Source organism: Melopsittacus undulatus, chromosome 4, assembly GCF_012275295.1.
Source record: "Melopsittacus undulatus isolate bMelUnd1 chromosome 4, bMelUnd1.mat.Z, whole genome shotgun sequence".
Classification (NCBI taxonomy): domain Eukaryota; kingdom Metazoa; phylum Chordata; class Aves; order Psittaciformes; family Psittaculidae; genus Melopsittacus; species Melopsittacus undulatus.
This window is the reverse complement of record NC_047530.1, coordinates 95,859,626-95,883,274: the sequence shown is the minus strand read 5'-3', so window position 1 is coordinate 95,883,274 and position 23,649 is coordinate 95,859,626. Positions and strand designations below refer to the sequence as shown.

Sequence of the window (23,649 nt, the reverse complement as noted above, 5' to 3'; positions counted from 1 at the left end):
TAGCCGACAGTTTGAAAAATCAAATATTAAAAAACATTATCTTTTGACTTCACTGAACAAGCACTTTTTTATTTGCTAGAATTTAGTTTGTAAACTATGTTGTTAAAAAATAATGGAACTATTCTCTGTTTAAAATGACAGATACATGGCTACTTTGCTGCAAAACACTCTCCAACATTATTCATCTAATCTCCCATTACAATTTTAATAATTAAAAACATTACACGATAAATAAAGAGTATAATACATTGTCATCCAGACTGCAAGAATATATTTTAAGTTTTGGGCACACAAAGCAAAGAGAATAATTACATTAATTTGGAATCAACAGGAATTCCCATCTGACAACTCAAGCAAAAAAATTTAGTATGTTAAATAGGACTTTGTGGTAGGACACAGGTTGTCAGAGAACTACAGAGGCAATACATTTTGGTTCTGTTTTTACTTACAACAAAGTCCTTAAAAATGTCAAAAGGGCTTACTCCCTTTTCCACTTCAGCTATATTTCTGGTTTGCTTTGTCTACATTAGTTACAGTAGCTTTTGCTTGTCAAATACTGTTAAATTGGCTTATTGTATTTTTCTTTATAAAGCATCGTATGAGTGAAGCAAGAAAATTCATCGTATGAATGAAGCAAGAAAAATGCAGAATCCTGGATTTTATGAAACACAGTTGAGTGTAATTCATATGGCATCATTATAAACAGACCACTTCAAAAGAACATTATTGAGACTGAAAAATCAAAGACCTGCAATTTAAGAACTCCCAGGATGTGGCTGATTGAATTTTAACCTTAATTCACTTTTCCTCTGTATATGCATAGATACTTCTTTTTTCTTCAAAGAAATGAACATGAGCCTGCAGTGTGCGCTCGCAGCCCAGAAAGCCAACTGTATCCTGGGCTGCATCAAAAGAAGTGTGACCAGCAGGTCAAAGAAGGTGATCCTGCCCCTCCGCTCTTGTGAGACCTCACTTGCAGTATTGTGTGCAGTTCTGGTGTCCTCAACATAAAAAGGACATGGAACTGTTGGAACAAGTCCAGAGGAGGGCCACGAGGATGATCAGGGGGCTGGAGCATCTCCCATATGAAGATAGGCTGAGAAAGTTTGGGCTGTTCATCCTGGAGAAGAGAAGGCTGCGTGGAGACCTCATAGCAGCCTTCCAGTATCTGAAGGGGGCCTACAGGGATGCTGGAGAGGGACTATTCATTAGGGACTGTAGTGACAGGACCAGGGGTAATGGGTTAAAACCTAAGCAGGGGAAGTTTAGATTGAATATAAGGAAGAAATTCTTTCCTGTTAGGGTGGTGAGGTACTGGAAGGGGCTGCCCAGGAAAGTTGTGAAGGCTACATCCCTGGCGGTGTTCAAGGCCAGGTTGGACAAAGCCTTGGGTGGCATAGTTTAGTGTGAGGAGTCCTGCCTGGACTGTGGCAGGATGTTTAGAACTAGGTGATCTTAAGGTCTTTTCCAACCCTAACTATTCTATGATACTATGAAATACTGCTTCCTTTAGTTCCTGTAACATAGTTAAGCTTCTTTCACTAGGCAGAAAATATAATGTGCCACAAGGCTAGCAAGTATTTGCTGATAGCACTGGCAATGATCTTGAATTGCAGGCCACTGTGGGATCAGTCTTAACAATCTGTATCTCCAACCCATACCTTTACAATCCATATCTGCTCTAGCTCCCTCTCTTTCCCACTTCCCCATACTAAGCTGTCGCCTTGACCTCTCCCCTCAGATTTCTAATGTAACTTCAGTCACTACCCATGCCATATACAGAGAAAAGTGACATAAGCATAGTTTTACTCAGTTATTCGGGACAATTGAAAGTTTACCAGTTTCTTGTTCCCAGGTTAGAGCATTAGCCTTATGAATTTAATTATTTTTTTAGTCCATCAAACTTCCACTCGTGTCTCTCTCTAGTCATTCCTTTTTTGTGCCCCTTTTCAGGTCAGTTTCTTCCATCAACACAGATTCTTTTCTACTACGCAGCCGCTTATCAAATACACCTTTTCCATTCCTCATTATTTTGTCTAGCCACTGTGCACTTCCTTATCAAATCTGTACATTCACCACAGACTTCTCATTTTCACTCCCACTCTGCCATTTTCCTCTCTCATCTTCAGGTATTTCATTATATAGTCTACCTTCTACCCAGCTTCTGCTCAATCAGTTTCTTTCTTCTTGTAACAGAAAATCTGAGACTGTTACCTGCCCCACATTCAATAACCTACCCAAGCATATTGATTGAATAATTTAATTAAAACACTTAAACATGGTTAGCTCTCTACTGCCTTAGAAATTTATATTCTGGATTTGCACCTACTTACACGTTTTGAGAGCTCTATCTTTTCATTAGCAATACAGGTTTCACTAAACTGTTCAGAAAACACACCAAACAAAGGAAACAACAATTAGGTACATTTATCCTTCTGTTAAGATGTACGGCTTGCTATTACAAAAATATTAAATTTAGCTAAATATATACATGAATTGCGTGCAGACTTTGTAAAAGTGAACAATTATATGATACATTTGAAGCTTTTAAGCTGCTAACAGAACACTGGGGAGAAGCACATTTTGGAAGAAAATGCATAATCATTTTCTAATTTACCAAGAGGTAAGAAAAACAAGATTATTTTAATACTTAATTGTTAAAAACAGACCAGCTGCAAAAAGAACTAAGCCCCAAATCACATATGCAATTTCCACATTCCTGAGAGAAGAAATGGAATGTAAATGAAAGTATGTACATCTGTTTAAAATGACTCAGTGTTTGATGGAAGTAATGATTGTGTGAACAACTGATCACATTGGAAATCGATATTATAAACTTAGGATCTTTATGTTTACTTTAACTTTAATCCAGGCATTATTGTAGACATCTAAAGCAAACTCTGCAGCTGCAGCATGTTTAATTCATCAAGATGTTCTCAAGGCCAACTGTCTCACAGTTATAACTTCATAATTTTAGAGTAACATCTGCCAAAATAAGGCTGTAGCATCCAGCTTAAAAAAAAAATCATAAAAAAATATCTTTAACTGTGCAAGTAAACTTCTGCAAGCATCTTTTTTCAGTGAAAGGTAGTGTAAACATTCTCAGATGACACAAGAAAACTGATTTTAAGACTATAACTACTAAATACACAGTTAACCACATGTGAATATCACACATCTTTATGTAATAAAATGAAGGCATAGAATCATAGCCAGCTCTTCTTCCCAGTGATACATGTTTTTTGAGAAATAACATACTACATAGTGACAGAAAAGAAGCAATGCTTGGAAAACAAACCTGGCTGGGTTGTAACTGCAAATGCAAAAGTAGTGGCATTCCAGCAACACAGACCTGGACAGGTTAAAATCTGAATATCATGAGGGAGGCTACAAGTTCAAGTATGTTGCCAGGCATGACTGGATGGGCGACCTGCTGCAAGCACTGTGTCTGTGAAGCAACTACTTGGATGAAAGATAGGCAGTAGCAGAACTTAACATTCTTACAGACACCCTAGAACCAGCTCATCAGAGCATTACAGTCATATAATAGTTGTTCACCTGGGTTGCAGTCATGCCTTCTTTTGGCTTTACAGATATGTGCAAGCCCTGCCTGAAAAGTTAATTAAGGATTTTCCTGAATAAGAGTGAATTCTGCAGGCAAGTAATTAAGGACTGTGCAATACCTGATGATGACTATTGCATGCCTGTGATGTTCTCAATATGGAAGAAATCCCAGGATAATTTTTCCATGTCATGCTCATACTGGTTTCCAAAAACTAAATATTCTCTTTAAAAAAATAAAATTTGGGAGCACTGAGTTTTAGTATTTTCAGTGTAACCACACAGCACTTAAGGGTTTGCAAAGCTGAGTCCCACTATGAAGTTTTCAGAGCACTTTGTGAATTTACTATTCAGAGCAGCTACATAAACCACCTCTCTTGCTATTCAACAGCTAAGTAATATTTAATACCGTTGAAATTCACACAGTGGTTTTTAAATGCAAAATTATATATCTTTAGCATTAAAAAACATTAAGGCAGCTATTTCCCATCTTAAAATTTTATAGGACATAAAACTAATAACTGCTTTCTGCTCCAATGACTCTTCAAAATAACACTGAGCTTGTGACCCTCCTCTTACAAAAACCTAACAACCTACAATGTTAGTGCAAGAACATTCATATGCTAATAATTTAATCAGTCCATTATATCCTAGAAACCCCAGCTAATCTTTTGCAAAAGAGCAGTGTTAATTATTTATGTTATTTTTCTGCCTTGAACGGCAGACAAATTCAATTCTCAGATCCCTCAGCCAGCTTAAGGATCTCCGTTGGGTAGTGGTGTGATAAAGGTGCAGAAAAGAAACACTTTCTACATGGCCATGATCCAGCCATGAAGCTGTGCCACAAGCCATCCCTAGAAATCTCCTTCCAAAAAACAGGAATAGAGAAAAGTACTTGCAGCAGCTTAATGCATCCAGCCCATCCCACCTCTCATTCAGCTTAACTCCCACATGCTCACTCACATGCTTAAAAGATAACAATTTGAGGGAATCTACCATTCAGACTTTCTGGCACAGAGCAGTTGAAACCAGTTCTTTTTTTATGCAGAGTCATCTCCTGTGAAATGGGAAGTGTTTACAGATGAATACAGCAGGCTTATACCAGGCTCTTTGGCTCTGAGCAACTGCTGAACAGCAAATGGCATCAAGAATAATGAATATACCTTGAATGAAAAGGAAGTGCGATAGAGAATCCTACTACAGCTGAAACTGTGTGAAGTACAGCAAGGAAGTTTTAAATATCATTCCTTACTGTGGCTACAAGGAACTGTTTCCAATGAGTTACCAAAATGTAAAAACCAAAAAGAAGTTTTATTTTCTGACTATATGGGTTCTGAAGTATTTGATAATGGTGCTACTTTTAATTCAGATAAGGGAGTTTAGTTAGGAAGCAATAATAGAAAAGGTTGATAAATCCTGCATTTAAAAGAATTCAGATTTATCCATCGTGTAAGTGTCAGTGCTAGGCTTTGCATAGCACAGTAGATCCTTCAGAAGCATCTTTTGTACTTAAGTTTGGGGCATCCTCACATCCAGCTTTACAGAGAAAAATGCTTCTATAATGCATGGGTTCTGTTGGCTGAGAATCACTGGAAGGTGACTTCCCAGGGTTCTAGGGAATGATATTTCTGCTTAGAACATATATAGTCACACAAACATAATATCCCACTGCCTTGTGAACAGATCTGTTCAGCAAAACAGTAATGAATTTTGTTTTGTTGGCATTTTCCTACTTAACTGAATCTGGATGTTTCATGAAAAAATATAATTATCAAAATATTGCCCTGAAGAAAATAATCCAATAGAATTTAGTTTACAAGGCACTTTTAAAAATCTAATCCTATTTGAGCTCCTGCCAGCTTGCCCATCTTCTAAACAACTTGCTTGACAGGCTACTGGGAGCCTGAGTTCAAATAAGTCCTTTTAATTACATCAGAGCCAAGGTTCCCAGAGCTTGTTGGCTCCATGAGCCTGAAGAAGACAGCCAAGAGCCTCGGAGCTTGCAGCACTAAGAGCTACCTGAGCTTTGGAGGTTTGGAAGAGCCTGATCTACGGATTGTTTCCAAAGCTGAGATTAAAAAATCTTATCTTTGCAGAAAGTATCAACATATGAGTTTCCCTCTGACTGAAAGAACAAACAAATTTTGAAAGATCAAAATTCTTCATTAAAGATTTATTCTTTCTCCTAATTATAGGGAAAGGGAAAACACTGGGTGGTGAAACTCCTTCATTAAACTGAACTAGGTTTTGCTACAGTGGTTAGCTACTTATATGTACTGCACCTTTTCATTGTGGGAATTAAGTTTTACTGCTGGGAAGTGAGACCAAGGAAAGTTAAATGACCTACTTAAAACTACAGATAAAATTTTGCCAAGTGCAACTTAAGTTGCAAGCTGAAAGTCAAACCTCTGGGCCATCCTCCTTCCTCAGGCCATATTACAACAAAATGAGCACTCTCTTCAGCTCATTACAATTGTCACTTCATGACAAATGTCAAAATCCCTTCTCATGTTGCCTTTTTGCAAGCCAAATCAGGATTAAAAGAAGGTTCAGAAAATGTTCAGAGAACATGAAACCCTCAAATCTGTTTGAATATACCCTCTGATGTCACCTGTCTGTACCAGTACATGACCCTTTGGCTAACTGTACTCATGTCAGTCTACCAGCCTGACACAATACTTTGTTATAAGTCATACAGGAAAAGGCATATGTACTAGGTAATAACAGACCTACTGCAGAGTAATAAAAGCCACAAATAGAGTAGGTAATTTCCAGGCTGCATATGAATGCCTTCCAAACATGTTAACAGTTATATTCTTGATTGTTTTCTCTGCTGAGCCAAAACATCAATAGTATGAACAAAATTTTACACATAAATTTCAGAGTGATTTGGCTGTGCACTTAAGACATCTCTCAAAGTTCAGAGCCTGGAAAATGCCCAGTCCTGAAGAATCAAACTGATAAAACTTCACATGATTTTCAGCCTGCTCTTTCAACATTTTCTTTAAATGCTAATGGTTATGTAGGCCGTGGAAGTGGAAGTTTGTGGAACAACCGTCTTCACAATCATCACTATAAACAATTCAGATACCATGACAGGTATAGTGCCTTAACAACAAAATATGTCAGGTCTTTTGGAAACTGAAAAAAGACCTTTTATTTTCAGTAACAATGCACAGAGAACCAGAAGGAGCAGAGAGAGGTTTAACCAGCTAAACCACAAGAGACCTACAGCTGTATACAACAAGGATTGGATCTTCAAAAGGATGAGCCATAAGGAAGACTGGGATTACAACAGCATAGTATTTATGAATTGCAAGCTGCAACCTCAGTTAACATCCAGAAACACAGAGTCAGGAGGAAAAAGAAAAAAGGAAAAAGGATTCCAACATACTTATGTTCCTGTGGAATTTTAAGAGCAACAAGAAACAAAAAGTTTTGCAGCAATGTCAAAAAGCAGCTAACACCAAATGTCATAATAACAGAAGTGAAAACAACCTTTAATTAAAATCACAACTTTTCTTGATGATGGAATTTTTTGGAATTTCAGTTTAATTTTAATGCTTTCAGGACTGGAATCAAGCTACATTAACACTGGTTAATTTCAGTATCTGCAGAAGGACATAGCTTGCCTTCTTCCACGGCTGCAGCAGCTTTCTAGGTAACTCACAAGAGCCTGCTGGATCCTTTTGAAATCAGGATAAGGAAAGTAACTTCTCAAAGACATTTTACACTACTAAGTTGTAGCCACCCTTTTTACAGTCATTCCCTGGATTTTAAAGTGGTATTAATAGTATCCAAGAGGAAGCAGGCAGCAACACTGGAGTCTAAAAACTATTGGAGTCTATAAAACTGAATGAAACTATGTTGAATTAAGAAGAAATGGAGACTTGGACGAGATTAATCGTAGAGACAAAGTAAAGGCATGAAGGGTACAGACAGATTTTATATTCATAGTGGTGGGGACTTCAAAGTTAAAGATTATGCTAAATTCATAAGCTAACTGGATTGAAGCATTTCATATTCTGCAGAACAAGGGAATTTTTTCCTTAAGGAATGTTCTTACGGAAGAAAAGCATACAATTAAGTCCTAGAGCCATTTCTTAGGAGAAGAGTAATTCCACATTAAGTCCCACCTTCTTGGTGAAGAGTTCAAAAACCCAGTATCATAGAGTCCAGCTTCAAACACTGTAGTGACCTTCTTCATGACATGGATGCTCTACTCTGACTAACAGCACCAGAGTCTGGAAAAAGAGCAACCAACAACCTTTGAAGTTCATGAATCTTATTCCAAGTTGTTGGCACTGTAAAAGGGGACATGCACTCATACTTCAAGAACAGCTACTCCTTTAAGAATAGAAAGCTTGTGGTTTGCCAGCCATTTTTAAAATAATAAAACATTAAAATGAAAGTAAATCACAAATTTATGACATTCTCATGCAAGCAGATGATATTTATTCAGCTTAAAGACATTTAAAAATAAAACAGAGTTTAGAGCTGTTTCTTCTTTAGTTAGATCCACTCTCTCTCTCTCCATTTCACTTAGTTAAAAAGACGTCAGGATATTGCCAAAACTTGCTAAAGACTGCCCCAGTACATCACAAAATTTTAATCACTGCAAAGAAAGTGCATTTCAAATCTCAGTATGTGGCAAATTATATATACATGCACACTACAAACTGCAGTTCAGACAGTGAACTGATAACCACATTACATAAATACATAAAAACAGAGGTCCGAGCGTACACTCTTATTAGCTCCTGATTAAGAACACAATGCGTGTTGTAACCGAAAATTCTTTATAGTGGGTCAAGAGATAAACCCTTTAGACCCCTAAACCATCACAGAGGGCTGTAAAAACAGCCAGCAATGCCATGGTTTCCAGCTTAATGACCTTAGTTTTTCTAAAGAGCCTATTGTTCACTTGACCTGACTTATGGTTCACACAGGAAAAAAAAATCCTGTTTTTTTTCATAAGTACTTCTACTTTACTGAGACAGCATATTGCTCATTCATGAATCAGGAAAGTTTTGCAGTGACAGTTTTATTGGCCCAGCTCATAAATGTGTCATGTCATTTGCAACCAGTGCAACAGCAATAATAATATTACAAGACATGGGGAATATACAATTTTTCCTTCTTCCTGATGTCTGATAAACAAAGTCTTTCATTCCATAAGTGTGGGAATCATTGTAAGGTTTGATCTCCAGCAGCTTCAAATCAGAAATTTCATATCTCAAGCTGATATATACAAATGCTGATTTTCATAGCTTTAGAACACAGTTCTAAAGAGGCACAGATTTGGACATCCACTCATCTTTATACGAAAAAGAGGCTGACAGATAATTGATAGTAAGTTCAAATTTTTGTTGTCACAATTTTCCTATCAAAGGAAGATCTACAAAATGCCCTTTTTATAGAGCCAAAAAAACAAAACAAAACAAAAAAACCCAACCATTAGTTTGATAGTTGCACACTGTCTTCCAAAAAGATTCATGCTAGGAAAAAACACATATTAAAAAAAAAAAATCAAAGCTGAGGAATAATTTCACAGTGTAACTTTGTAACAAGCCCCTAAAAGAAATATGTTTCTTTTGTTCCCCTCTGCAAAGCTATGTAATTGCTTCCTAACTGCTGTGTTAATGCTCCCTATTCCTGTCAGAATCCCTTTGGAAATACATGAAAGTAAACAGGACTTTTTCCTGGTGCAGCTTCTTGAATGCTGGAATCTGGGATTCTCTTCCATGCATCACATTTCAGGCAGGGGGCCACAGTGGAAGTTTCAGTGGCAAAGTGGTGATAAATATTAATATGGAAGAATAAAGTATACTAATTTGTATACTGAAATGTTGAGCAAATCAGGAAATTGTTTTCTTTTATAATGAAAGACATTTTGTTACAGGCACTGTTATGTTCCAAGAGAAAAATAAAAACAAAGTATATATGTTATCACATGGTTTATTAACTTTATAGACCAGCTTGCAAAATTTTAAATAATGATAGACAAGTGTTTTCAAAGAAAGGATTTGGTCTTCATCAAGATCAAGAATTTGTCTGGTTCTCCATGACCTTTCTATGCCTTTTGCTGTATATAAACACACAGAGTCATAAAAGAAGAATGAAGTAGAAGGGATTTGGCCCAGCTCCTGAATTATAACCAAGTGACTGTTACAGAGTTGTGCATGAAAGCCTCTCTGCCTGGACAGAGCCAGTGACAACAGGCAACCGCTCTTCAGCAAACAAGGAGAGAAATATAGGAAAGATGTGATTCATTTTTTACTTGTGGTGCCTAATTAAACTTAATTAAGGTTGTGCTGAGGGATCTTGAGCAGCATGCACAAGGGATATCTGCTTCCTGATTGTTTTTAGCTTTGAGAAAGCTTTCCTTTGAGAAGGGAAGGTTTCCTACCGCAAAGAAAAATGTCCTTATGAAATACATGTGTTCAATGTTCCAAGCTAAATCTAACAGAAAAACATTAGCGCTAGTCAAATGTTTTTTAAATGACCTAAAAGCACTAGAATTACAGTAAAGAAGATTCTCTAATCTTCTAATTAAGATTTTAAAACCAAAAGAAAGCCTAACCAATCCACGATTTGAGTATATGTTCCCTTAAACAGCACTAAAGTTAATAATTATTTTCATGACTGATTTTAAACTAACTTGATGACCCTAAAAATTAATCAAGCTTGGCAGCCACACTACTTACTGCAATCTTCTCTTCCACTATAGGTCATCATCTCAAGTTTCACAGCTACAGACACCATTGTTGTGCTATGCACATCCTTGATTTCATTACATACTGGGTGGCAGTGTGGAAGGCTTCTGCTCAAAATATCCTTTATGGGAATAACTTAATACAAAATTGCAAAATTAAAAATAAAAATTATTTTATTTTAACATATCTGGTTATTAGTAGTGGAGCCCTTAGGCAAGGATGTGTCTCCTGCTTCTTATTAGAATGACACTACTTGATAAAAGACCCTTGTTTAAAAAGATTATAACTGCAGTGCTGCCTGGTCTGAAATTTTTCACATTACATATCTGACTTAGAATTTTCTTTCTTTGTGGAAAATTTCAGTTAATGTAATTTAACAATTTCTGAGAATGCAGCAGAGACAGAGAACAGCAATACGCTGCATCAACGGATCAACACGAAATCTTGTTTTAAATTCCAAATTTTAAATTTGGAAGTGAACTGGCTATGTCTGGGGTTAAATGAGAAAAGGGAGACTGATATTATTGGAGGGGATGATAACAAATAGAGACTTGAAAGCACAGTTCTCCCCCACCAAAAGATATGGTCGAACTATTAATGTACTTCATTTGATACGTGGAAATTCTAAATTAAAGAATTCATGATCAAGACAGTTGAAACTTTCCCTGAAGGTCTGGATTATTTATTTCTCCTTGCCCTTGTCATAGAATTCCTGCATTATAATAAGAAATAAGGAATATTTTGTAAGTCTTTTTTCTTAATCTCTACTAATTATGTTTCTTCAGTTTGGGGCAGTGCAGTGAGGAAATGTAAGTTAAGATTCAGACATGCAGAAGGTCTGGAGAGTCAGTTACAGCTACAGCTGATGGTGTGGAAAACATAGAATCATAGAATAGTTAGGATTGGAAAGGACCTCAAGATCATCTAGTTCCAACCCCCCTGCCATGGGCAGGGACACCTCACACTAAACCATGTCACCCAAGGCTTCATCCAACCTGGTCTTGAATACTGCCAGGGATGGAGCATTCACAACCTCCCTGGGCAACCCATTCCAGTACCTCACCACCCTAACAGGAAAGAATTTCTTCCTTATATCCAATCTAAACCTCTGCTGTTTAAGTTTCAACCCATTACCCCTTGTCCTATCACTACAGTCCCTAATGAATAGTCCCTCTCTAGCATCCCTGTAGGCCCCCTTCAGATACTGGAAGGCTGCTATGAGGTCTCCATGTAGCCTTCTCCAGGATGAACAGCCCCAGCTTTCTCAGCCTGTCTTCATACGAAAGGTGCTCCAGTCCCCTGATCATCCTTGTGGACATCCTCTAGACTTGTTCTAACAGTTTCATGTCCTTTTTATGTTGAGGACACCAGAACTGCACACAATACTCCAAGTGAGGTCTCACAAGAGCAGAGTAGAGGGGCAGGATCACCTCCTTCGACCTGCTGGTCACGCTCCTCTTGATGCAGCCCAGGATACGGTTGGCTTTCTGGGCTGTGAGTGCACACTGCTGGCTCATGTTCATTTTCTCATTGACTAACACCCCCAAGTCCTTCTCCACAGGGCTGCACTGAATTTCCTTTTTGCCCAACCTGTAGCTGTGCCTGGGATTGCTCCAACCCAGGTGTATGACCTTGCACTTGGCATGGTTAAACTTCATGAGGTTGGCATCAGCCCACCTCACAAGTGTGTCAAGGTCCCCCTGAATGGCATTCCTTCCCTCTAGTGTATCAACAGAACCACACAGCTTGGTGTCATAGGCAACTTGCTGAGGGCACACTCAATTCCATTGTCCATGTCAGCGACAAAGATATTAAACAAGGTATACATATTTCTATGTATTTTTCAAAGTCCTGAGGCAGACAGTCAACAGGAGAAAGTTCAGGACAGCGACTGCAAACAGGGGACCCCTTCAAATCTATGGATTTCTGGGCCTTAAGTCTTTCTCTGCCTCAGTTCTTGACTTGAAAGTTAGGGAAGACTAGAGCAGGTTTTTTGCAGAGGGCAGTGTGAAAATACTCTTCATTTATCTCTGAAACCTCCTGGCTAGTGCAGTGAAATACAGATGGAGACACACATTTTCTTTCCCAGAACTATTTGAATGGTATGCCAAATACAAAGCCTAAAAGCAATAAAGAAAAAGTAATACTGATTGATGCTGCTCATGAACAGTGTCTTTTTTTTATTACTGAATGCCTTAGGGTTCTGGGTAAAAGCAGTAGATATAATGACATATATACTTGCACATCAGGCAGGCAAGTTTTGCTGCACACAGAAAATAACACTGGCATTTCTTAATTTGTTTGTATTTCCCTAGTGCAGTTATCTGTTGCACCCTAAAAGCCATTTAACAGAGCACATATTAACTTGCAGATAGTAATATTTGTTATATTATACTAAGCCACAGAGTTTATGTTTTGAGTACTTTCAACTTATAGAAGACAGAAAGACATTGACACTGTCCCTGTGTTCATGAAGAAACTACCCCCTTTGGACATTTGATAGCATATTTGCCCATTATGCAATTTTATATTTTCTTCTGAATCATCTATTATTGACAATTGTTGGAGACAGGATATTTGACTAAATGGATCATTAGTCTGATCATTTCCCCAGATTTCTATGTGAACTAAGGATGCTGTGCCATCTGAACCTGACAAGCACGCACAGAGACAGCTGAAATTGAGTGAGGGCTTAGAGCACTGCTGCCTCTCACAAACAGTGAGACAATGCTCCATGTAAATAGAAATGTTAAAAGCAGTCTCCATTCTATAAGGAATGTGTAGAAAAGATCAATGTTAAAATATTGACATGGTACTCTTACCTTCCCATTTAATAATATCAATAAACATCTTCAAAATTGATTTTTGCTTATTATTAAAATGACCTAATACAAATACAGACATAATAACTGCAGCCAAGAACATTTAGACCAGAAAAACTATCAATTATTACCAAGACTGGGAAGCCTAACAAAACAGAACTCCACACAGACTTCTACATGCGGGGCTTTAAAAGCAGGATGATTCCTGAGATCCACTTGCTTATCATATCCTAGGAAAATCTTCCTTAGACCTTCTGGCTGTGCCTGTACCACTGAACATCCATTTCTAATTTGAAATATCAGTACAATCTCTGTTAAAATTGTGCCTGGGACAAGAAATGACCTTTCATTCTGAATCAGGACAGTAAAATACTTTTTTGAAATACTTGCAGATGAGTTGTTCTCAGTTTTGTGAAGGTTGCAGTTTCTTACAAACACCATTGTCTAATGTATGTTTCTTGCTAAATTTCAGAAATTACCTCAGCAATGCCAAATAAGGTTTGTTCAGGTTTAATCATGCTTAGTAAAATTACATCTTCTGAAGGTGGGACTGTTTTACTATGTGATAGAGAATCAAATAAACTATTCTATATACTCAAATATGAACAATAACCTCAAAAAGCATATTCAGAAATAAAACCACAATAGCTTTATTTATGAGAATAAACAGTACCTTTTTCCTGTCATATAAGGCATGGTTGTCTAATATCATCTTCTTTTCATGAATAGCATACCTCCGCAAATCACGTCCAAATTGCTGTAAAAATATTGCAGATATCAAAAATTCTAACAAATCAAAATTGTTACTATTTTTATGAGTACCAACACGAAACCAAATAATAAACTAATATCTATAAATTAAACAACTACAGGGTGAAAATGTGGATCACCTGAAAGAACAATGCCTTGAAAGGCAACGGTCCATCATTTCAGTTGGTTAGTCTGGGAACAGTTAGGCACTGTATGAAAACTAAGCCAGTGATGGGTTCTTACAGTGTGAACACTCCCCAACAGATTTGAGAGAAGAACTTTAAAGTAGCCAAACACTTTCAGGATAAGAAGAGCCAAAGAGTTTGCAGAACTTAATCTAAGGTCCAAATAAATACATTTATTAACTCAAAAAAAGAAAACTGACTGAAATAACTCATCAGCGCAGCAGGATAATACATCAATTGCAACATTTCTCCTGGTCTAAAACATCCTGCTTCCAATTAACCTGAGTAGAACAGACTGGCAATGTGCCTGTACTACTTCTAGCACAGCAAAAAGATAATTCAGAGCAGGCTTAGGTGCTCTCCTACCATATAATCACTCCCTAAGAAAATGAGCATCAGAAGACAAGCATGTAGAACAGATTAAAAACTAATTCTGCCTAGGGAGAGATGAATCATTTGAGTTCAATGTTTGCATTTAGATAGAATTAAAAAAAAAAACAAACACACTGTACTATTTTATATCATACCCATTGACTGTCTATTGTGAAAGTATCAATTTTTTTAACATCTTCAAATATCAATTAAAACATACTTTATTCTATTTCAAAAACAATGCATAAATTTTAAATGTGCCATTTTTTTTCGTGTTTAAAACAATTAATATGCTAGTGAAACAAAGCATTTTATCTAATCCCAAAAGAAAGAGGTCAAATGGTTTTCAATTTCCTACAAAACAAATTAAGTTCCAATTCTGAACATGTCTTCCTCAAATATTTAATTTCCTGTAAAAATCTGTGACACTTTCCAAATAATTTCTCCACTCAGTAACCATTTAAATTCCTTTTTAACACTAGTATGATGTAAAAAGACAATGCAAGTGACTGAAAATCTAGCTCTTCAGTTCATGAACATAAATGCTAAACTGTGAGGAAAATAAACGTTAACTCCTCTGGAGACATATTCATAGATATCAGTGAGGACTTCATCAGTTCCAGTCTATGATCACAGGCTGATGACAGCATGAAATGTGACATGTAGAGAGAAGGAACATTTTTTAAAAAGCCATAAACTCTGCATAGTCCTGCAATAACAAAACTAGGTTAGGAATGCTAAGGAAACATGGACTGTTGTGGTTACTTACCCTGGAGCCTGTCCAGCCTAACAAGGCAAATGCATATTGCTCAAAAGGGGCTATGATCAGATCCACACGGATTGCCTTCCAGTCTTTGACTTCTGCCATATCGATATTTTTTGATGTGTTGTAACAGCTGTTGTCTACTCTTGGCTGACACAATTTTAAAATTGCAAAACACTTCTGAAAACTATCCATGGCATCAACTTTTCTGCTTGGCATCTGTTCCTTTAGAAATGTTGATTCGATGATATCACAATATAGGAGTAAGCCCTAAAGAGAAAGTATTGCTCCCATTGAATTGCTGGACTGGTTTTACCATAATTCCAGAGTTTCTAGTCAGTTATCTTGAAAAATTATGGAGAATGCAGCTTCAGTAAACACAGAACTGTCCCAGGCTAAATCTGGGCTAAGCAGAAACTTGAAGCAGCTGCAGCTTTTGGAAAAATATTAGCAGCTCCTTTGAGGAAGATCTGCAGCAGTGGTCATCTGATAATGGCAATGTCCTGCCCTGTACTAAGGAGGCAATATTTGCAATTTTCCCCCTCAGTTGTTTCCTTCTAAGCCTTTTGAAGTTATGTCAACAGAAATTTCCGAGTAAGGATTGATGCTTTCCCACTGGGCAGATATATAGAAAAAAACAGTTTTGTCCAGAGCACAGTCTTGCTGACAGATTCCAAACAGAGCATTTGGACTGTGTCTGTTGTGTGAGATTTCCTTGTGACAAGGTCTGGAGTCTCCAGGGATGGAGCTCTGCCCATGCCTTTTGTTTGAAGGAAGTGCACCAAAAAAATGGTGATCCTCAAAAGTCAGATTTTATTAAAACATAAAGATTATTTTTTTATAATAAAGAACAATCAGAGTAAGAAAAATTGAAGTAATAGAACATTATAAATTAATTCCTTCTAATCTAGCACTGTAGGAAATGTTGAATGGAAAGAGGTAGTGCTTTCTTTCATCCTTGCTCTTTAGCCAGCCACCTTTTCAATGACTACTGGCAGTGAACTCTGCACTATCACTTCTAGGCCCTTAGGAAAAGCATCTTTCTGTCATTCTGCTGGCCTGTCTCTGTGCCTGTTCCTTGCATTTCTAGGCAGCTTCCAAGGCTAATGATTTCCTGGACATCTCAGACTTACCCTGCACTTCTGAAGCTTCTTAGAGTTCTGCGTGTTCAGCTGCCCTCAGGTAAAGTGCAGTCTCCCTTCACCAGCCAGAAAACCTCTCATAAACCATAAAATTGTTTAGGCTGGAAAAGACCTTTAAGATCATTGAGTCCAACCAGTTCTATGCCTGGAGATTCAAAGCACAGCACCTTGAACAGGCAAGTAACCGCATCCCTCTCTCTGCTGCTCAGCACATACTTTTTAAGAATACAAATTACCAAATACACAATAACGAAGAAATTAAGCAGATACTGTCCATCGCACTGTTTCCTTCAGTCATCTTTGAGTCTTCAGAATAGAAATGGAGCTTCATATGTAATAATACAACAATGTTCAGTGTCACTGAAACCATCTCTAGCAGGAAGCCTCAGCTGGCAAAAAGATTCCACTTTCTGAAAGTGGTTACACATGACAAAAACACTTAAATGTGTGCTTCAGCCTTGGGACACTCAGCCTTAATCTGGCTTTTACAGATTCATAAAATATAGTAAACCACTGTGACCACCTCCTCTAAGCTCCCACTTTCACAGAAAGTAAAGACTTCCGAGATTTGTTTTTGCAAAAGAAATTTCAACAGAAATTTAACTTTGATATAAAGGTTAGCAACAGTAGTGCATAAACCACTTTATTCAGTCTATCAGGTGTTTAATAGAAGGAAAACTCAGCTGTACTTAGTAACTTGATGTTCTGACTTTACAGATTTGTTAGTTTCCATCAAGATCAACAAGCCTGCAACTACCATGTCTTTTCATATCTTCTTTCACGTTTCTTTAAAACCTACACATTGATCAATCCCACTTCTGTTCCTCACTGATGAAATGTATAGACTCTTTTTCCTCAAATTTTCATCATCATTATTTCTTTAGGTTCTTGGATCAATTATTTGCCTGTGCTTTGAAGACCCTCAAATATTTACACATTCTCCTTCCTCTGTACTAGGGATTCTCACAATAAAGAAGCATGGTCAACTCCTGACTTTTATTTACTGTATCTGTTAATATATAGTAAAGAATCATATTAGGTTTATGTTGGGTTCTGGTTGTTCGGTTGTTTTGGATTGTTTTTTTTGGGGGGGAGGGGGGGAGTGTTGGTTTTGGTTTGGGTTTTTTTCTAGTATTGAACTGAGAGTGTATAGAATCATAGAATAGTTAAGGTTGGAAAGGACCTTAAGATCATCTAGTTCCAACCCCCTGTCATGGGCAGGGACACCTCACACTAAACCATGTCACCCAAGGCTTCATCCAACCTGGCCTTGAACACTGCCACAGATGGAGCATTCACAACCTCCCTGGGCAACCCATTCCAGTACCTCACCACCCTAACAGGAAAGAATTTCTTCCTTATATCCAATCTAAACCTCTGCTGTTTAAGTTTCAACCCATTACCCCTTGTCCTATCACTACAGTCCCTAATGAATAGTCCCTCTCTAGCATCCCTGTAGGCCCCCTTCAGATACCGGAAGGCTGCTATGAGGTCTTCATGCAGCCTTCTCTTCTCCAGGATGAACAGCCCCAACTTTCTCAGCCTGTCTTCATATGGGAGATGCTCCAGTCCCCTGATCATCCTCGTGGCCCTCCTCTGGATTTGTTCCAACAGTTCCATGTCCTTTTTATGTTGAGGACACCAGAACTGCACACAATACTCCAAGTGAGGTCTCACAAGAGCAGAGTAGAGGGGCAGGATCACCTCCTTCGACCTGCTGGTCACGCTCCTCTTGATGCAGCCCAGGATACGGTTGGCTTTCTGGGCTGTGAGTGCACACTGCTGGCTCATGTTCATTTTCTCATTGACTAACACCCCCAAGTCCTTCTCCACAGGGCTGCACTGAATTTCCTTTTTGCCCAACCTGTAGCTGTGCCTGGGATTGCTCCAACCCAGGTGTATGACCTTGCACTTGGCATGGTTAAACTTCATGAGGTTGGCATCAGCCCACCTCACAAGTGTGTCAAGGTCCCCCTGAATGGCATTCCTTCCCTCTAGTGTATCAACAGAACCACACAGCTTGGTGTCATAGGCAACTTGCTGAGGGCACACTCAATTCCATTGTCCATGTCAGCGACAAAGATACTAAACAAAACCGGTCACAACACTGATCCCTGAGGGACACCACTCCTTACTGGTCTCCAGCTGGACACTGAACTGTTGACCACAATGCTGCATATGGCCATCCAGCCAGTTCTTTATCCACCGAGTGGTCCACCTATGAAATTTATGTCTCTCCAATTTAGAGACAAGGATGTTGTGTGGGACAGTGTCAAACACTTTGCACAAGTCCAGGTAGATGACATCAACTGCTCCACCCCTGTCCATCATCTTCGTAGCCCCATCATAGAATGGCACCAAATTGATCAGGCAGGATTTCCCCTTAGTGAAGCCATGCTGGCTGTCACCAAGCACCTTGTTGTTTTTCATGTGCCCTAGTATAGAAGTGGTTTTATTTTGTGGGTGTTGATGGTTAACTACAGTGGTCTCCGCTTCAGACCTCTTACAAACACAGGTGACAGGGAACTGATTTTTTGGAACAACATCTCGATATTAAACACCAGGTCTTGATTATTTCTATTTTACCTAATAGTATGTTAAATACCTTGGATAATATAGCAATAAAATAATTTTTGTCACTCAGAGCTATAATTCTGAACAAGAAAAGCATAAAAAAATCCCTTTAAGAGATTATGTTCATGAAGAGATGCTGATAGATATTATTATATTTTCAGCCTCCAGGTTTTTGTTGATGATTTGTTCGAAATTAACAATCCCATTATGTTACTGCAAATCAGTCACAGGCTGTTTTATGGGTGATTGGGCCTACCTTTTTAATGATAACTATTTGATTTGCATTGACATTCCTTGACTTCCTTGAAATTTTTATAAATTTATAAATCCTCTTTTCAATAACAGGAAATTACTTACATAGCTCATTCTCTTGGATTACTAGTTTCTAAGTGTGATTATTTGAAAATGCTTCATTTTAGCAGGCACCCTTTCACATCCATGTTTAAAAGAAATAGGAAATTGTTCTTAATTTTACTCCAATGTCAAAAGGCACTAATGCTTGCTAAATCCAAATATAGACTCAAAACAGCTGTTGCATGTTAATACATAATTGCTTATTATCTCACTCTCTCTGATGAAACTATACCTGCCTTCAGGTTAATTTTGTCACTTTTAGTGCAAGAAATACTTTTATTTTCATTAATCATTGACCATTAATTGATGACTTCAAGCTTTGATTAAGCACTGACATTCTTCCCATTCTCTATAAAAATCATCTAGCTACTTCATCAGTGCTTTCTTATATTTTGCTTCATTTTTCTTTCTGCCCTTTGAGATTTGGGGCATTGCATAGCATATCCCAGAACAAATCTAAATTATGTCTTTCATGAGGCAAAATCTTAACCAGGTTAAGCTTTGGTAAAATCTTACAGTTCCAAGTATCTACATATTCAATATCCATATGATGTTTGTAGACAGAGTGCTAAGATCACCAGTTTTGCGCTTTGCCACAGCTTGTATCAGTGTTTTTGTCTTTATTCAAATGAAGTAGAAATCTCCTCATTTTGGTGCAAGAAAACAGGAATTAAAGCCTGTCTTTAGCTGGACTACAAAAGGAATAGAATTTCTACTGTAAGTGCAAAGACCAAGGAGAAGTTTTGTTTCTGATCATCTGAGAAATCCAGCAAGATACCACAGCCTGAAGTGATTTCTTTCTTCATGGGCAGGAAGAGAGCACCTAGCGAGTGTTTTTTCTCAGTGAGATCTGGGGACAGTCACACAGGGCCACCAGTAGGCCACACCTGGATTTTTAGCCTGTAAGCTCTGGAGGATGTATTATTATGCATTACCTGTATGCCTGTAATAGATAAAATGTCGTTAACATAAAATGCTCAGGCCTTTTAAGATGTTCATTTTTAATATTTAATCATACATTCTATCCTCTCTTTCACCAATATGTTCATTCAAACTCTTAGCTGTGTTATAATCTTATAGATAATGTCTTCTGCATTAGCTTTACTTAGTTTTCAGGGTAATTTTTCCAGCTTGCTACTTGTATATATACAGGAATACAAAGTTGTATATTAAAAAGGGGGAGGTTTGACATATCTGTTTTTGAATGGCCTTTATCTGAAGTCATCCTGGTTACCACACTTACTAATGGTCCTCCCTTTGATATCTCTCAGCTGCTTGAAGAGTACTAATTCTGCCTGTTAAACCACGGCATTTAAAGTTGTGTCCTTCTCTTTTTCCCTCATCCTATTTTCATATTTAGGAACTTCTGCAGAATACTCTTTGGGGTTAACACCAAGCAATCATGAATCAGTTGTAACAAATCAGTATTGGAGCCTTCCTACTGCTGTTTTCCCTTGTTGACTAGGCTGTGTTTTCTACTCAGATACATATTAAGCATACGCAGATGGTCACAGTTAGCATGTGTGGCTAGAAAGATATTTTAGGACTGCTTGTCTCTGGGTTATTCTGTAGTGTTTTATCCTCATTTGCTGGCTGGGGAATTTCTAAAGCTAAAAGGAAGAATATAAGAGGATGTAGACTGATGTAAATATCTACTTCAACTCAAAAAAAAAAGCAGGTAGGCAACAATTACACAAATGCTGAGTTCAACAAGCAGTCAAAACCTGATTCAAAGTCAGGATATCACCTTTAAATAGGAGCCAAATCCTAGATCATGTCCATTGGGATTTTTCTAATTAACCTGATTAGGCACTGGACATCACCATTACCCTATAAAATAAAGCTGAAGTGGCACTTCTGTATGTTTTGAAAAAGTATTGCCTGGAGGAGCAGTCAGCTATGCAGATTGTGTGAAACTCTGGCTCCTGCTAGCTGCAAAACAGCCGCCTTTTCATTACTCCGTGTCAGGGAATCTGCAGCTCTTTGCAAATTTCAGTTTGATCTATACACCATAAAGTGCTGTAGACATTGTTTACACAATCAAGTTTTAAAATGTAGGTATTTTCATTTCTCAAATTTACAACACCATCAAAAACAGATGTATGGGTTTAGGGCAGTTATGTTAATACCCGCAACCATTTTCATTTTTTTATAGTATTATGGACTTTTAGTTAAACAGGCTGCTGACACATCAATACCATTGATATTGGAGTAAATCCCTGATCAAACTGAAGCATAATTTTTTTGAAAAATATAAAATTAATAGCTGAAAAATAAATCCAATGTGGTCATTAGCATTCTTTGTCTCTTGTAATTAAATGAAATCTTATCCTATTTTTAATGTTGCAAGCTGTCATGATTCAAAATTCTTGGTAGCTGTGTTAAGTATCTTAAAGCTAAATAGGAATGTTTTATACCACCTGAAAATCTAATCCAGTATGTTCTTCTGAAATGGATATATGTTGCTGCTCTTTATTTCCTTCTGGATTTTTTTTTTATTAAATGCCTATAGCTAATCCAAAATAGGATGCAGGCATGTTAGTTCGGAAACATCCCTACCTAGGTGAGACATAGTGAATTCTGTAAAGTGGAACAGCTGAAGGAACAGATACCTGTAAGCAGTCAGGCCTGAGGAATGAAGGGATACCTCTCCCTGAGCAGGCAGAGAGAGAAATCATTAGCAAATAGCACCAAAGGATTGATCAGCAATACAAAACCTTGTAGCTGCTGCAGAATCATGCAGCTGCCTTAAGCCCTTTGGTATTTTCAAATTCCCTGTATGTCTGGATGGTCTAATTCTGGGCATGTTCTGAACCACCTGATTTTGACAGCAATGGACAGACCAGCACTGGAGTCCAGGAATGATGTTTCTCTCTCTCTATGACATGAGCATTTGCACCGGTGAACAAGATAGATGGATAGAAATACATACATGCATACTTTCCTACATACAGATGTACAATATGGACCAGAAAGATCAAATGTTATAAGAAATGCCACTGCTGCCTGGATCTTCACTTAAAGCAGGAAATGGAACACTTCTACCTACTTTCTGCAATAACCTCACAAGCAGGACAATCAGATTCAACCCATCTTCTGCCTAAAGCAATTTAAGCCAAGTTCTTTCATGTCCAGTGCCCTAACCACCAGGCAATAGTCTATTTTAGGTAAAAGTGTCCTCAGCCCCTGCTGAAGATGAGCCAGAATGAAGGAAAAAAAAAAAAATAAAAAAATCATAACACATTGAGTCAAAAGGCGAGACATGAAGCAATCAATACGTGCTCATAAAGGAGCTCTGCATCCTTATGGGCAGAGTATTCATCTGAAGAAAAATAAGCCCTTTGTTCCAGCCTCTTAACCATTTCTGTATCTTGTCTTGTAAATAGGTTTTGCTGCTGCTAAAATCCAGCTGTCACTCAATAAGGAAAGTGTTGCTATTCTGTGAACCCTGTTTCCAAAAAAACATTTCCTGCAATGAGAATTGAGACAAGTTACTTGTTCTTCACAATCCAGCTTAATAGGACATCAAAACTTCCCCTTCCTGAGCTGTTCACCTCAGTAAGGGTGAATAATAGAGTCTAAACCATTTTATTAATACACTGTAATAAGTGTACACAGGCAGGCATCTACATTCTTCATTTTCCTAAAAGCTATGAGAAAAATGCAGCATTATACTTACATGAATACAAAATGAACAAATGAAAAGTGCAGAAATGCCATTAGTAATGGTATCTCTTCCTTAGTTAAAAGTAACAACAGGAACAGAGCTAAATATAGCTATATAGGTTTTTTAAAAAAAAAAAAAGAAAGTGTCTTTATACAGTATGTGAATAAAGCTCCATTGACACAGATGGCTCAGCCTGTTTGCCCTCAGACTTTCAAGCTCTAACCCACAGAAGTAATTTCTTAGTTTCTCTAAGAAGGCTTTTGGAATGATTAAAACCATAACCTGTGTACATCACAACTTTTCCATTTTGATGCTCTACTTTGAGAAGCTGTCCAGAAGCTTAATGGTGACTTTGAATTATCTTTTCCTTGGCCCATTTTATTGCTGGTGATGCTGTATCAAAGAACATGATGGTGTTGATTTAATCATTTAGTTTTCATCAACCTTCAATGGAATGATCTTGTTACATTAAACTTTTCAACTGGGAGAAAGGCCTTTTTATACTATTTAAATAAGACTGAGGCCTGTAGTTTAGAAGCTAAACATTGCAGAATCCTTCACTAAAAGCTGCTGAAAGGAAGTCAACATTGTGACCTCAGTGATGTTCTTTGATGAATCTGGGCTTTGAAGCAGTAGCACAAAAGTGGAAAGCTGTGGAATAGACTACAGGTGTACTGTCAAAATGTATAAAAATGCTTTACATTTGAGGGTTTTTGTCTGTCTTCCCCTCCCCCTTAGAAATC

General features: G+C 37.7%; 1 protein-coding gene across 6 annotated transcripts in view; it reads right to left on the bottom strand.

The window, feature by feature from the left end:
* Nucleotides 1-23,649, bottom strand: part of LOC101867685 (DNA nucleotidylexotransferase) — a 196,407-nt gene that overhangs the window by 12,183 nt on the left and 160,575 nt on the right. For 5 of the 6 annotated variants that reach the window (XM_031044639.2, XM_031044641.2, XM_031044640.2 and 2 more), the window contains 2 exons: nucleotides 15,176-15,439; nucleotides 13,773-13,856 (listed from right to left, as the gene is read on the bottom strand). The exons of the other annotated variant lie outside the window; for it this stretch is intronic. In XM_031044639.2, coding sequence (XP_030900499.2) covers nucleotides 13,773-13,856; nucleotides 15,176-15,439 — 348 coding nt within the window. The remainder of the gene's footprint in view (nucleotides 1-13,772; nucleotides 13,857-15,175; nucleotides 15,440-23,649) is intronic. 6 annotated transcript variants of the gene reach the window in all.